This window comes from Rhinoderma darwinii, chromosome 7 (assembly GCF_050947455.1).
Source record: "Rhinoderma darwinii isolate aRhiDar2 chromosome 7, aRhiDar2.hap1, whole genome shotgun sequence".
Classification (NCBI taxonomy): domain Eukaryota; kingdom Metazoa; phylum Chordata; class Amphibia; order Anura; family Rhinodermatidae; genus Rhinoderma; species Rhinoderma darwinii.
The window spans coordinates 69440327-69457035 of NC_134693.1; the positions used below are offsets into that span (position 1 = coordinate 69440327).

The window sequence follows — 16709 nt, forward strand, 5'->3', positions numbered from 1 at the left end:
ATCATGCGGCCTGTCCAGGAGCTTGTTAAAAATATGCGTTACCGCACCATATAAGCCATCCGGGGGCACAGATTCCGGGATGCCCCTTAATTTCAGGTTGTTTCGTCTCCCCCTGTTTTCTATATCGTCAAGATGCAATGAGAAGTCTCGCATTTGAGTAGACTGGGTGTCCATGGACTGAGAAAGTACCGAGATGTCCATAGTGTGAACAGAATTTTGGCGGTCTAAGGTCTCTACCCGTGCGGCTAGGGAGCGTACCTCCTGTGAGACCGCGCCAATGGCCTTGTGCTTCTCTTACAGACGCGAGAGTCGTAGGTCCAGATCGGATTTGGTGGGGAGCACCCTCACCATCTCCCATAATTCCGCAAGAGTCCGTTCCATGGAGAGCGGGGGCCGCGGGGAATGAGCCTTCTGATGGTCCCCAAATCCTACTGACGGAGCGGGCGAACCCCTCAAAATTGCAGGCGTCCCCTGACTAAACTGCTGAAAGTTCGGAGTGGGAGGCTGCTGCGAGGTGGTCTGCCAAGATGGCGCCGGGGCTGTGCTTCCCTGCAAGGCCATGCAGTTCTCGCCCTGTCCTGTCACGTGCTGGAGAGGGGGAAAATCTTCTGCCGGATCTGGGGGTACCGACCCCCGAAAGCCCACTGCTCCCTGCGCTACCTACGAGGACATGCTGACCGAGTCCGGGACCCGGGAGCTGCTGTGCGGACTTACCGTCCCAGCGAGGCAGGAAGGCGGCGAGCGCCCACGTGGTGGCGGGTTCCGGCTGCGGCCTGGAGGAGGAATGGAGGAACGCGGCGGAGAAGCTCCGTCCTGAGTGGAGCGAAGGTACCGGCTGATAGAAGAAGCGCCAGGAATGACCGAGCCACTTTTTTTGCGTCCTAAATTTATGCAGTTTACCATGTGGTATAAATAACACAATAACTTTATTCAGCTATTTGTTACAATTGCAACGATACTAAATTTATTGTTTTCTTATGTTTTACTACTTTTACACAGTATAAAAGCACTATTATTTGTTTTTGTCTCCATATTTGAAGAGCCATAACTTTTTTATTTTTCTGGCGATTTAGTTGTATGAGGGCTTTTTTTTTTTTTTTTTTTTTTTTTGCGGGACGACTTGTAGTTTTTATTGGTACCGTTTTGGAGCACATATAGTTGGGATCGTTACGGATGCGGCAATACCAAATATGTGTACAATTTTTTTACTTGGATTTTTATTTATTATAAACTTTTTGATAACTTTTTAGTCCCACTAGGGGACTTCACCATGTGATCATCTGATCGCTTTTATTATACACTGCAATACTTCTGTATTGCAGAGTATTACTGCCTGTCCGTGTAAAACAGACAGGCATCTATTAGGCCAGGGGTCTCAAACTCGGCAGGGTAAGTGGGCCGCATATAGAAAAAATGGGAAGTTGACGGGCCGCATTACTTTCAAATTTGATACAATACAAAATAATTGTTAATAACTTACTTATTTGAACTACTATAACACTATATTACTATAATAATAATAATACTACATTACTATAAAATTAATACTACATTACTATAATAATAGCGCTAGGTTTAAAATTTGAGATATTTCTCCACGTGCTTATTTCAACAATCCAGTTTTCCAGTTTAAGTGTCGCTAAATGCAGTCCGGCGGCTCAGTTGGCAGCGTTTGGCAGACACACATGTCAAGATTGGGCAGCCCCTTTTTAGATAGTGCCGCAGTGCCCTCTGTGGATGCTGTCGCAGTGCCCTCTGTGGATGCTGTCGCATTGCCCTCTGTGGATGCTGCCGCAGTGCCCTCTGTGGATGCTGCCGCAGTGCCCTCTGTGGATGTTGCCGCAGTGGATGCTGCCGCAGTGCCCTCTGTGGATGCTGCCGCAGTGCCCTCTGTGGATGCTGCCGCAGTTCCCTCCGTGGATGCTGCCGCAGTTCCCTCTGTGGATGCTGCCGCAGTTCCCTCTGTGGATGCTGCCGCAGTGCCCTCTGTGGATGCTGCCGCAGAGTCTTCTGTAGATGCTGCCGCAGTGCCCTCCGCAGATGCTGCCACAGTGCCCTCCGCAGATGCTGCCACAGTGCCCTCCGCAGAAGCTGCCACAGTGCCCTCCGCAGATGCTGCCACAGTGCCCTCCGCAGAAGCTGCCACAGTGCCCTCCGCAGATGCTGCCACAGTGCCCTCCGCAGATGCTGCCACAGTGATGTCAGGGGCTTGCCCAAAGCTGTAGTCCCGGAGCAGAGCCGCTTCTAGCACTCTGCCTGGGATTCCAGCTCTGCTCCTGACATCACTGTCCATATATGGACAGAGATGTCAGGGGCAACCCCAGAGCTGGAGTCCCGGGCAGAGCCTAGTAGGCTCTTCCTGGGACTCCAGCTGTGGTCCTGACAACACTGGGAATCCTGCTTTGGGGAATTCCACAGAGTCCCGGAGCAGAGCGTGTACTAGCGCTCTGCTCGGGACTCCTCTCTGGGAAAGCCCCAGACATCGCGTGTCCAAACATGCTAAAAACGTCCACTTAAATTTATTCTGCTTGTTGATACAATTATGGTGATACCAAATTTATATATATATTTTTTTATCTTTTACTACTTTTACAAAGAAAAAACTATTTATTAAAAAAAATTGCATTGTGTCACCACATTCTGAAAGCCATAAAGTTTTTTCGTTTTTTCATTGATTGAGCAGTGTGAGGGCTTATTTTTTTGCAGGATGAGCTGTAGTTTTTATTGTTACCCGTTTTTTATGCATACAACTTTTTGATCACTTTTTATTAAATTTTTATTAGCGCTAAGATGACCATTTTTTTTTTATAGTGAATTGTATTTTTTTATTTTTTTTTAAATATTATAACATACATCTTTTATCAACTCCTACAAAATATAAGCAAACCAATTTCCACCCACCAGTAGGCTGCGAGAGGGAAAAAAAAAAGGGAAAATAAACATCAATCAATATGCTTAACTTGGGCAGTTTATACCTTCTATTAATCACCAATAAGGTGCCCATACCCACCTCCTATTTCACTTAATCAGATAGATGAGCGGAAATCCATTTGTCCCACATGTGATGAAATTTAACTAGTTGGTTCCTCAATTGATAAATATTTTTTTCAAACCCTATATTGCCCGATACCCGATTCGTCCAACAGAGAATGGGAGGGATTTGCGGAGACAACCAATATTGCATTAATACCACTCTAGGGATCGTTTGCAATTTAAGAGCCGCTATTTTGTCATTGCCACAATCTTCCTGTCACGGCGTGGGGTATGGACCCACTGGGCTGTACCACGTAGCGGGATAGCAGCTGTCCAACTAGGTACAATACAATGTCTATAATTCAGAAAGTGTACCTGAGGCAATGTAGACAGTAGCGGTGACACATCTTGACTTTCACTGTAGATGGCACAGTAGATGCAGCGGAAGACACGACTTGACTTTCACTGTAGATGGCACGGTAGCACGGGATACAGGGTACAGGCAGCAGGAACGGGTAACACTGGGAACTGGAAAACACTAGGAGACCATTTGCAAGACAAACTTTAGGTATACAACACCGCTCAGGCAAAGATTAAGTGGGCAGAGCCCTTTTTATAGTCCAGCAGCATTCTGGGCTAATTCCTGATTCTTAACAACTGGACGCGTACTGGCCCTTTAAGGCCATGCGGGTGCGCGCCCTGCGGGAAACAGTCTCAAAACCCGGAAGTAAGTGCCGGCGTCTCCCTGGAGGGAGATGCCATCGAGAACACAAACGTCCATGGCCATGCCCGTCAGAGGGTAAGTCTGAACGACGGTCCGCGGCCATAGACGTTACAGTATCCCCCCTCTTACGCCCCCTCTTCTTGGGGCCAGAGTGCGAGTGAAATCTCTTCACGAGGACAGGGGCATCGATGTTCTCCTGTGGCTCCCAAGACCTCTCTTCTGTACCAAATCCCCTCCAATCCACCAAATAAAATGTCCTTCCTCCCACTTTCTTGGTGGTCAGGATCTCCCTGACGAGCCGCCAGGAGCCATTGCGGAACTAGGAGTCCTGGAGTAGCGGTTCAGGACCACGGGGCTTCAGCAAGGAGACATGGAAGGAGTTAGGGGTCTTGAGGGTAGGAGGCAGCCGAAGCTTGTAAGACACAGGATTGATTTGTAGCAGAATCTCAAAGGGTCCGAGGAACCTGGGAGCAAACTTGCAAGACAGCACCCTCAGCCGGATATGACTGGAAGACCGCCATACCTTCGTACCTGGAAGAAACTGGGGAGGTCTTCATGTGGTCCACCGCCAGCAGAATAGAAGACCGTGTCTGTTGCAATATCTGCAGAAAGTCCCTGAAGGCAGAGTCAGCTGCAGGCACCTGGGACATAGAAGAGACAGGAAGAGGTATACGAGGATGTTGGCCGTAAACGATGAAGAACGGACTGGAGGTGGTGGACTCACTAGTATAGTTATAATAGGAGAACTCAGCCAACGGGAGCAGCTGCACCCAGTCATCATGCCGTCTGGAGACAAAGTGCCTCAGTTCGTTCTCCATAATCTGGTTAACCCTTTCGACTTGTCCATTGGACTGAGGATGATAAGCTGAGGAGAAGTCCAACTTTACACCGAGGAGGCCGCAGAGTGCTCTCCGGAACTTCAAGGTGAACTGGACCCCTCGATCCGAGACAATATGCAGAAGGAGACAAAGTTTGTGACGTCTTTGGGCAGCGTAGGCCACCAGACCTGATGGGCAATTAGGTCTCGGGTCTTACGGTCACCCGCGTGGCCTGCCAGCTTAGAGGAAGAATCCTTTGCTGGGGTCATAGTTCTGTCTGCCAGACGTAGAAAAGTCCTTCCCAGAGGAATGTCACTAACTTGCAGAGGACTAACGGAATAGATGCAGGAAGTGTCGATAATATTCTGTGGAGACTCTACGGTGTCCTCGGTTTCAAACGACCTAGACAAGGCATCGGCCCTCACATTCTTGTCGGTAGTGGAGCTCGAACTGGAACCGAGCAAAGAACGGCGACCACCTGGCTTGACGAGGATTCAGCCGTTGGGCCGTCAGAAGATAGGTCAGGTTCTTGCGGTCCGTGAAGGCCAAGATAGAATGCGCTGCGCCTTCTAGTAGGTGTCTCCACTCCTGCAGGCCAGCTTGATGGCCAGTAACTCCCGATCCCCAATTGAGTTGTTGCGCTCTGCAGGAGAAAACAGCTTGGAGTAGTAGCCACATACCACAGTCTTGCCTTTCGAACCTCTCTGGAACAAGAGGGCGCCAGCACCAACAGAGGAGGCGTCCACCTCCAACGAAAACGGTAGGTATACATCGGGATGATGAAGAATAGAGGCCGACGTGAAGGCCTTTTTTAAGGTTTTGAACGCGGCCTCTGCCTCCGGAGTCCACACCTTGGCATTCATGCCCTTTTTTCTATGAGTAGAGATGGGAGCAGTCAATGAAGAGAAGTTGGGAATGAACAGCCGGTAGAAGTTGGCGAATCCCAGGAAGCGCTGTATGGCCTCTAAGCCTTGAGGGCCTGGCTATTCCAAGACAGCGTTTACCTTCTCAGGATCCATTTTGAGGCCTTGATCGGAGATGATATAGCCCAGGAAGGGTAGGGACTTTCTCTTGAACACGAACTTCTCCAGCTTGGCATATGGGTAATTCTCCCTTAATTGAAGCAAAACGTGGCGAACATGTCTCTGATAAGTTACTGGATTTGGGGGGAAAAAAATCAAAATGTCAAGGAGATACAGCACAACACAGACTTGGAGAAGATCACGGAAAATGTAATTGACGAATTCTTGAAAAACTGCGGGGGCGTTACACAGGCCGAAGGGCATAACCAGGTATTCGAAGTGCCCATCATGTTTATTAAATGCCGTCTTCCACGCGTCACCCTGATGAATCCGGATTAGATTGTAGGCCCCCAGCAGGTCTAGTTTGGAAAAAAAAAATTGCCCCCCGTATGCCATCAAACAGTTCAGAGATTAAAGGCAATGGGTATCTGTTCTTTACCGTGATCTGGTTGAGACCCTGGTAGTCAATGCAGGGTCGGAGGGATCCGTCTTTCTTTTTGATAAAGAAAAACCCGGCCCCGTCTGGGGATGAGGATTTGCGTATGAAGCCACTCTCTAGATTCTCCTTAATATAGGCAGATATTGACTGGGTTTCGCGTAAGGAGAGAGGGTATACTCTACCGCGAGGAGGGGACTAATCAGGAACCGAGTCAATAGGACAATCATATGCTCGATGAGATGGCAACGTCTCTGCCTCCTTCTTGACGAAGACATCTGAGAACTGAGAGTAGCAAGAGGGGAACCCTGCCAATGACTGATGCGGAGGAGGCTGAAGCGGATGGATATGCCTGAGACAGCGGTTGAGGCACTTGGGACCCCACTAGAGAACCTCTCCAGAGTTCCAATCCAGGATTGGGGCGTGTAGACGGAGCCAAAGCAAACACAGCAGAATGGATTTGACGGCCTTGGGCAGGACAAACAGGGAGATGAGCTCAGAGTAAAGAGCTCCCACTTGAAGCCTCAACGGCTTGGTCACCGACAAAATTAGGTCAGGCAGTGGCAGTCCATCTACTGAGGCAACGGTCAACAGCTTCTCCAGAAGGGTAGTGGGCAAGTGAAGAAGATCCACAAGGTCTTAGCGTATAAAATTGGCTGCAGAGCCAGAGTCCAGATAGGCAGAGACCAGATGGGGCCCCTCGCCAGCGACAATAGTCACAGGGATGAACAGCTTGGAGGAGAATTCTTTGTCAAATGCTGTGTCGCCCAGGGTTGTCTCTCCAACCAATCCTAGGCGTTGGAGTTTTTTGGTTTCTGGCGACACAGACGCACGACATGGCCAGCGAGGCCGCAATATAGACAGAGTCCAGAAGTGCGCCTGTGCTGTTTTTCCTGGACAGATAGTTTAAGCCGATCTAATTGCATTGGAACCTCGGGTGGAGCAGCAGATGAGGACAAAAGGGGTTGCTGGAAGTTGGGAGCCAACTTAGGAAGCCTTCTTTCTTGACGAACCTCTTGGGATCTCTCTCTCTGAGCCTCATGTCCACCCGGGTGGCAAGTAAATTTAGATCGTCCAAAGTAGGTGGTAGATCACGAGCAGCTAGTTCGTCTTTTGATCTCGGATGACAGACCATACCAGAAAGAAGCTACTAATGCCTCATTGTTCCAGGACAGCTCTCCTGCCAGGGTCCGGATCTGGATGGTGTACTTGCCCACGGAGGTGTCCTCCTGGCGAAGGTTCAGTATGGAAGTAGCTTCCGGCGAGACTCATCCAGGCCCCTCGAACACAGTGCGGAATAACCGCACGAACCCCTGGAAGTATCGGGTCCCTGTCGTTCCCAGATTGGGTTCGTCCACGCCAGGGCCTTGCCGGCAAGTAGAGAAATAATGAAGGAGATCCTGGCGCCATCTGAGGGAAATGCTCTGGCGTGCAGGGTGAAGTGGATATGACACTGGTTGAGATATCCCCTGCACGCGATTGCGTCTCCGAAGAAACAAGGTCATAGTGGCAGCGAGAACCGAGGATCAGAACCGGCGATGCCAGGAGGTGTAGCAGGAGGATCAGTCGGAGAAGCTGGAAAAGGAGCAGAGAATGAAGCAGCTAGCACCCCTAGCTGTAGTGCCATGGAGTTTACTGCCACAAGAAGTTGATCCTGTCGTGTTCGCAAGTCCGTCTGCATGGCTTGGGAGGGTGACAGGCCCTTGAATTGACCAGCGGGGTCCATGGCCTGAGCGTACTGTCACGGCGCGGGGTGTGGACCCACTGGGCCGTAGTGGGATAGCGGCTGGCCAAACAGGTACAATGCAATGTCTATAGTTCAGAAAGGGTACTAGAGGCAATGTAGACAGTAGTGGTAGATTCAGGCTAAGATGAGGCTCCGACAGTAGACAGACACCCGGCGGGGTGCGACGGAATATATGCAGCGGAGGGCACAAAACGACTCCAACTCTTAATGGCACAGAGGCACGATAGCACGGGATACAGGGTACAGGCAGCAGGAACAGGTAACACTGGGAACTGGAAAACACTAGGAGACCATTTGCAATGACAAACTTTAGGTAACACAACAACGCTCAGGCAAGGATCGAGAGGGCAGAGCCCCTTTTATAGTCCCGAATCATTCTGGGCTAATTGCAGTATTCTGCAACTGTGCGCGTACTGGCCCTTTCAGGCCCTGCGGGAGACCGTGTCTGGACCAGAAAGTGAGTGCCGGCGTTTCTCGGCAGGGAGATGCCCTAGATGAATTCCTCAACGGGTTTAGTTTGCCAAATGGAGTCACTTTTAGGGAGTTTTCCCTACTCTGGAGAAGTTGCCTTACAAATGTTGGGGTGCTTTTTCTCCTTTATTTGGTGAGAAAATGAAAAATTTTTAACTAAATATTATTGGAAAAAAATGAATTTTTCATTTTCACTGCCCATTTCGAATAAAATCTATGAGACACCTGTGGGGTCAAAATGCTTACTACACCCCTCGATGATTTCTTCAATGGGTGTAGTTTCCAAAATGGGGTCTTTTTTAGGTGTTTCCTTTGTTTTGGCACCACAAGACCTCTTCTAACCTGACATGATGCCTAAAATATAATCTAATAAATATTGAGTTGCGTTTCCCTTGTAACATCTTCTGTGTTACAGAAAAAATGGATTCAAATTCTATTTCTGCAAAACAAAAATGAAATTTTGTAAATTTCACCTCCACTTTACTTTAATTCCTGTGAAACGCCTAAAGGGTTAAGACACTTTCTAAATGCTGTTTTGAGTACTTTGAGGGGTGCAGTTTTTAAAAAGTTTTTATAAAATAAAGACCCCTCAGCTACTTCAGAACTGAACTGGACCCTATAAAAATAGGCTTTTGAAATTTTCTTGAAAATGTGAGAAATTGCTGCTAAAGTTCTAAGCCTTGCACTGTCCTAGAAAAATAAAAGCATGTTCAAAAAACTATGCCAACATTAAGTAGGCATAGGGAAAATGTTAACTAGCAACTATTTTATGTGGTATAACTGAGTCTTGCAAGCAGATACATTGAAATTTAGAAAAATGCTAATTTTTTTAATTTTTCTAAATTTTGGTGTTTTTCACAAATAAGCAATGAATTTATCGACCAAGTTTTACCCCTGAGGTAAAGTACAATTTGTGATGAGAAAACAATCACATGGCCTACGCGTTTCGAACGCTGCTTGCGTTCTTAATCATGGCTTGATTAAGTTCATGATTAAGAACGCAAGCAGCTTTTGAAACGCGTAGGCCATCTATTCTACCTATCATCTTGGTAACACAGGACATTATTTCTTCTATATATTTTTTCTATGGATCCTTATTTTAATCGACCGAATTAAAACTTGGAAAAAGTTTCCTTTTACATTTTCATCAGCGCTGGATCTACCCTTCCCTCGTTTCTTTTACTTGCATTGTACTGTAATTTATTGTGGATACCACAACTGAAACGTCGCATTATGTACGCAATGTGTGAATCCAGCTTTAAGTTGGCCATACACTTACAATAGTTGTCGGCTGAATACTTGTTTGGCCGACAGCTATTCCACATAATTTCCAAATAAACCTGCAAACTTGGTCAAGCATGTATATATTTTTAATGGGGGAAGGAGTAAAACAATATCAAACTTCTCTGGCAGTGGGTTATTTCCTGCAGGAACAAAGAACTCATCATTTTGAATTACAACATGCCCGATGCTTCTCCCAGGCCACCCCCATACACATTAGATGAAAGTTGGCTGTACCTACAGATTTCAACAGGACTGTCTAACTATCTAATGTGTATGGGCATCTTTAGGGTATATTCAGGTTCTGTACTGTGTGTCTGCTTCTTTGGATAACATCGTCAACAAGTAAACTCCACCCACACCCTCTACTAGTCAATGATATTTCCAATACAAGGAATTGGAGGGAAGTGTGGCATGAAAAGAGCGGAACAAAAAACAAGCAGCTTTTTATAGGCTGATTCGAACTGTATGTCCCAGCCTTGAGTGGCTAATGAAAGTATAAAGAAACTGTTTTTATAATACACGTGTACCAGCATCTTTATATATTACAGTGGAATTTTCCTTTTAAAAGTAAATGTCCCCTCTTGAATAACATTTTTTTTTTAATGAATACATTCTTTTATGCTAATTCAATTCTTCATGTATCTTGATAGTGGTTAGAGCTCTGTTTTTTCTAAAACAGAGCTCCTAATTCCCTGCATAGAAGTAGATTTAAAACATAATTTTCTGGCTAGCTGTAACCGCCACCAGAAGGAGCTTACAGCATACTGTTAAACATTGTACTCAATAATAACACAGTATGCAGTGATTTGGCAGTCAGAACCGTATGGTGCTGATTTACTACTTTGTATGGGTCTAAATTGTGTTGCAAAATTCGCCAGATTTTGGTGCAATTTGTCGTAATTTTGATGTATGCACCTCACTAGATACTTTTTTAAAGTTTCCTGAAAAGAGGGAGTTGCTTCCTCATTGAATAGCATACTGAAAAAAACACGTGTCTATGGCACAGAAATGTATATGGTTTTGAGCTACAATCTTCATGTTGTGGTGCTTTTTCATTTTGTTTACAGTCATGGTAAGTTCTGTTTGTTATTCTTGTGTATTTTGTCACGTATACTTGTGTCATTCTAGGCGTCTAGGATTTTTGGGTCTTTACAAAGGTCTAGAAGCAAAGCTCCTTCAAACTGTCTTAACCGCCGCACTTATGTTCCTTGTGTACGAGAAACTGGCCACCGTAACATTTCGACTTATGGCTCTAAAAGGCTAAAAAAGGACAGCTGAATATTGTCATTTGAAGCTGTACCCACTTCTTTTCAGATGAATATTTTACATGCTGAACACTACAACTGTAATTTGTGGAGAAAAGCAGTAACTTAATAAAAAAATATTTTTAATTCCTCTTACGTGTTTTTCTTGACCTTTTTTGTTACTATACAAATTAGACTTCGGATTTGTTTACATCTGCGCTACATTTTTCCGTTCTTCTGTTTCGTCAAAGGAGCAGAAGAATGAAAAAAATGGAAGTGCTGCAGTCATTACATCACAGACATTAACGGAGCCGATGGAACCCATTGACTTTCACCTCCAACGCAGATGTGAACAGAAATAAAGAAATCAAAATCTCATTAATACATTTTTAAATTGTTATTATTGTATCATTATTTATAATAAAAATAATACAATGTAGGGATTTAAAATGATAAATTAATGGAAAATCTTCAGATATTCAAATAATTAAAACTGCAGTTGGAGATTTAAATACTTCAATGGGTCCAAAGGCACCATAATAGATTTATGACAGTTTAAAGCATCTTCACAATTTTACTAGAATGTCCAATTGTCGTATCTCCTTTTGAATTTCAAACGTTTTTATTTTGAAAGAGCAAAGGAAAAACCGTTCAGAATATCACAGAAGAATATATGTGACACATCAGTAGACACATAATGTCCAATTCAAAAGGTCGCCCCTTATGTTCAAGGGCGATCATCTGAATTCACATGTATGTAAACAATAGTAATAATAGAAACCATGTAACAGATGTGCATACATCAAGACAAAACAAGATGGTGTTGGTGAGGTACCAAAATTATAAGAAAACCGACTATCCAATACGCAAATATACATATACTAACAAACTGACACGAGGCAGGTCCATCCAGGGGGCCCAATCTTTTTCTATACCCTTTTGAATTAGCAAAATGTAGTTCATATTAAAAATGTAGGAAAACTCTATTAAGTACTACTAAAAGTTGTAAAGCATCAGCTGTTTTCTACCTTTGTGCAATATTACACCTAGTGGCTACAAGGATGAGAGAGAGCATTACTCCACTCCTGTTCAGGAAAGGCCTGCCCCACATCTGACTCCTATTGAGACATATATTTCAGCTCGACAAAATGTGCATGGTTAGCAAAAGAGAGGTAGGTCGAAAGCAAACCCTTCAAAAGAGTCTTCTCAGTATCTACATATCCCTGGAATAAAGAGGGAATATTATTTACGTGAAGGATTGTCTGTTGTTTTAGTAGAAAGTGTCGGATTTGTAAAAAGACATACAACTGATTTTTTCGGAATACATAGGTAAATTGGAATTCAGAAAATGAACAGAGTTGGGAGTGTTTATGTAGGTCAAAAATATGTATAATACCTGATCAGACCCACAATGAAAAGTCTAAATTCGGGATCCAATTAGAAATGTATACCAGGGGGCAACCCCTCAAAGCGCTATTTATATAGTAAAAGAGCTTTACCCAGACTTGCCACATGTGTTTTCTCGTTTTACCAACTGGGCGTGTATTGTGTTTTTACCAACTGGGCGTTGTGAATAGAAGTGTATGACGCTGACAAATCAGCATCATACACTACTCATCGTTCCACCCAGCTTCTTTCACTGCAGACACACAGAGTGACGTCACCCACAGGTCCTTCAACCTTGGCGTCGGACAAAGAAGATACATCGGCTTCAGGCGTCCAAAAGGTTAATATGCTCGTCTCTAGGGAGTTTGCTATGCTTACCTGCACATGGAGATGCTGCAGCTGATTCAACTATACCCTCTGACGCCTGGAGCTGATGTGTCTTCTCTCTTCCGACGCCAAGGTTGAAGGACCTGTGGGTGACCTCATAGTTCCCACCCAGCTTCTTTCACTGCAGACACACAGCGTGGTTGTATCTAAGCAGAAAGTATATCCCTGAACTCATCCGGCTGCTTCTGTCTTCAGTCACATAATCAATAAACACTAGTGACCCAGTGCCTTTGGCAGCCATGCTTGATCTTCGTTTCATTTGTCCAAAGAATGCTGTTGCAGAACTGGGCTGGCTAGTTTAGATGTTGTTTGGCAAAGTCTAGTTTGGCCTTTCTATTTTTGAGGCTCTGTATTTGCTCTCATGAAGTCTTCTCTTTATGGTAGACGTAGATACTGATACACCTACTTCCAGGAGAGTGTTCTTCACTTGGGTAGATGTTGTGAAGGGGTTTTTCTTCACCATGGAAAGGATTCTGCGATCATCCACCACTGTTGTCTTCCGTGGACGTCCAAGCCTTTTGGAGTTCACAAGATCACCAGTGCGCTCTCTTTTTTTTCAAGAATGTGCCAAGCTGTTGATTTGGCCACTCCTAACTTTTCTGCTCTCTCTCTCTGATAGATTTCTTAATTTTTTTTTTCAACCTAACGATGGTCTGTTTTACTTGCATTGAGAGTTTATTTGACCCCATGTTGTGGGTTCACACAAACCGTTTCCAAATGCAAATGCCACACCTGGAATCAACTCCAGACATTTTACCTGCTTAATTGATGGATTAACGAGAGAATAGCCCATGCAGCCCATTAAATACGTTTTGAGATAATTGTCTAATTACCTTTTGGTCCCTTGAAAAAGAGGCAGCTACATGTTACAGAGCTGTAATTCCTAAATTGTTCCTCAAATTAGGATGTGAATGCAGTCAAATTAAAGCTGGTAGTCTGCCCTTTAAGCCCATATTGATTATATAACTGTATATTCAACATGCTTTGGCAAACCGCTAAAATACCAAAACTTGTGTCACTGTCCAAATAATTTTGGACCTAACTGTGTGTGTGTGTGTGTGCGTGTGTGTGTGTGTGTGTGTGTGTGTATATATATATATATATAATGATAGATATAGATATGTATATATATATACCTATCATCATGAAGCCGATATAATACTGCATTTATTGTGAGCTTTATAAAGCCATGTTCACCCAGCATATTTTCTGGCATACTCAACAACTTCCTATTGATTTTAATGAGGAATACCCTATGTAGTACATATGAGGTGTATTTTTACATTGCTGAAATAAAGAACACCCTTGTAAAAATATGCTTTGTAAAATAGAAGTGACATGTCAGTTCTTAAAGCGTGTTTCAAGCGGATTTTTCTTATTAACATATCAAAAATGTGCTGAAAAATCTGATTAAAAAACGGAAAAAAAAAGACTTTGAAAATTAACTCCAAAAAAGAAATTGATGTGATGAACAAGATATTAAATATGGAGGGACGTCATAAAAGTCAATGGTGACTGAGATTCAACAAGAGCTTACTTTACAGAGAGAACATTTGAGACAATTGTTGAACCTCAAGGCAGCCAAAGCGTACTTATATAGTCACAACAAAATGTATGTTCACGGCAACAGGGGGTCAAAATTAATGGCTACTATGGCTAAGAAGAGACAAGAACAAACTTTCATTAAAGGTATACGTACTGGGGGAGGTAATATAATTACAGATACAACTGACATTGCTAAAGAATTTCAGAGTTATTATGAACTACTTTATAACCTTAGGCACAAAGAACCCGACGGACTGACTGAAAGGAAATTACAAATTGATGCATTTTTACAGGATCTACAATTGCCTTCTATTACTGCTACCCAGCAAGAACTCCTTTCTAAACCCTTTACTCTCCCATAATTAGGCCTGTCACACACAAGCGTGTTTGGTCCTTGATATATGGTACGTACATCGGCTGCATTTCCCAGAGCGAACACACTGCAGGGAGCCGGGCTCCTAGCATCATAGTTATCTATGACGCTAGGTGTCACTGCCTCGCTGCGGGACAACTGTCCCATACTGTAATAATGTTTTCAGTATGGGACAGTAGTTCTGCAGCGAGGCATTGACACCTAGCGTCATAGATAACTATGATGCTAGGAGCCCGGCTCCCTGCAATGTGTTCTGTCCGGGAAATGCGGCCGACGTATGGACCGTATATCACGTACCAAACACGCTCGTGTGTGAGAGGCCTTAGAAATAGCCCTGAAAGATACTCTGCCAGGGAAAAGTCCCAGGCCAGATAGCTTGCCTTCTGTATATTACAAATCCTTTCCAGATATTCTGTTGCCTCAGATGCTAAATACCTTTAATTCCCTTCTACACCCCAGGGGTTCCCCAAGCAATCTCTAGAAGCTGACATATCTATACTACCCAAAAAAGGTAAAGATGCTGCTTAATGTGGTAGCTATAGATCGATTTCTTTATTAAATGTCGACATTAAACTTTATGCAAAATTATTTGCTAATAGGCTTAGACCCTTACTCCCAGAACAAGTGGGATTTGTATCCCGTAGGGAAGGCAAGGATAATACTCTGAGAATTCTTAATCTGATACACTATGCTAAAACAAAACATGTACCGATAGCCTTGTTATCCACAGATGCTGAAAAAGCATTTGACCAAGTAGATTGGCTCTACAATAGTTTGGGATACCAATGATAGCCATCACGCAAATTATGGCTTTATACACCTGTCCTTCTGCACAAATACAGGTTATTGGCACTCTATCACCCTATTTTACTATTTCTAATGGAACCAGGCAGGGGTGCCCTTTGTCCCCCCTCTTGTTTGTACTCACTATCGAGACTATAATACAACATATTAGCAGAACCCACTTATACAGGGCCTACAGATAAGGGGTCATACTCACTGTACAGCTGCCTTCGCTGATGATCTCATCATTACATCAAATCCTGATAGATCTTTCCCTATACTGTCAAAAATATTTGATCATTTTCATGACCTGTCAAACTTGTAAGATTAATCCAGTTAAATCTAATGCACTTAGCATCACATGTCCTCCTCAGATGATACTTGCAGCCCAGACCGTATCTCAATTTCCCTGGTCTTCCACTTATATAAAATATCTAGGCCTGCAGATCTCTGCATCCAAGGATTCCTGGTTTGCACTCAATTATACCCCACTATTGGGACAGATCTCAATGATTATGAAATCGTGGAATCTCCCGTATGTCTCTTGGATAGGAAGGGGCAAGATGCTCATTATACCTAAACTGACATATTTAATGCAAACTATGCCTATTCATTTACCTCCGAGCTTTTTCCGCAAACTCCATAGGCTGCTACTGGATTATATATGGAATGGGAAGGGTCATATCTTATCCTTGAATACCTTGACCGAGACATCTGGGAGGGATGAATTTCACTGACTTACAGGTCTATTATCAAGCGATTCAACAAGGCAGAGATATTGAATGGGATAACTGTTCTACACCTAAGATGTATGTACCGGTAGAGGAGGAAGTGTGTGAATCTTCCTTATCGGAAGCACTACTTCGCTCTAACTATTTAGGGGGCAATCTCCTCAGAGTTAATTTACTGACAAAAGCAACCATATGTGTATGGAAAATTATGTCTGACACAATGAACCTAAGTCCTAAGACCTCCGTTGATGAAAGCAGGAGACTTACTAGGATTGGAAGAACCTACCCTGAAGTTATGGTTCTCCTTACAAACTTCTTTGAATGGGACAGTGATTGGTGACATAATACAAGAGGGAACACTTCCCCCGTTAGAACAGCTGAAACTCACATTTTATACAACTTTTATTAATCACTTACATTATTCTCAGATGTTATAAAATTTTAGGAATCTTTCGAAACAAGGCTCTTTCCTGAGAGATCTCACCTGGTTTGAACAATTGATGACTGTGATGCAACCTATTCCTAAACTTACCTCCAAAATATATAAAAATCTTATTTTGAAGGCAGTCCTTCCTCAATTGTCTTATATTCAGTCCTGGGAAAAGGAATTAGGCATTACATTTAGCCCTACAGAAATATCTCATATATTTAAGAATTGCTTTGGCCCCTCTAGGTGTATCGCTATACAAGAGACGAGTTACAAATTGGTGTGTAGGTGGTATAAAACCCAGGTTCTTCTTCACAAATATGACAGCAACACCCCCCAGACCAGCTGGAGGTGTTTG

At 43.9% G+C, this 16709-nt stretch overlaps 1 protein-coding gene across 2 annotated transcripts in view; it reads left to right on the forward strand.

Moving 5' to 3' along the window:
* SLC25A17 (solute carrier family 25 member 17) overlaps nucleotides 1-10875 on the forward strand; it is a 111757-nt gene extending 100882 nt beyond the window's left edge. For both annotated transcript variants that reach the window (XM_075833514.1, XM_075833513.1), the window contains exon 9: nucleotides 10604-10875. In XM_075833514.1, the coding sequence (XP_075689629.1) occupies nucleotides 10604-10739 (136 nt within the window). In that variant the 3' untranslated portion in view covers nucleotides 10740-10875. The remainder of the gene's footprint in view (nucleotides 1-10603) is intronic.
* The last annotated feature ends 5834 nt before the right edge of the window (nucleotides 10876-16709 follow it).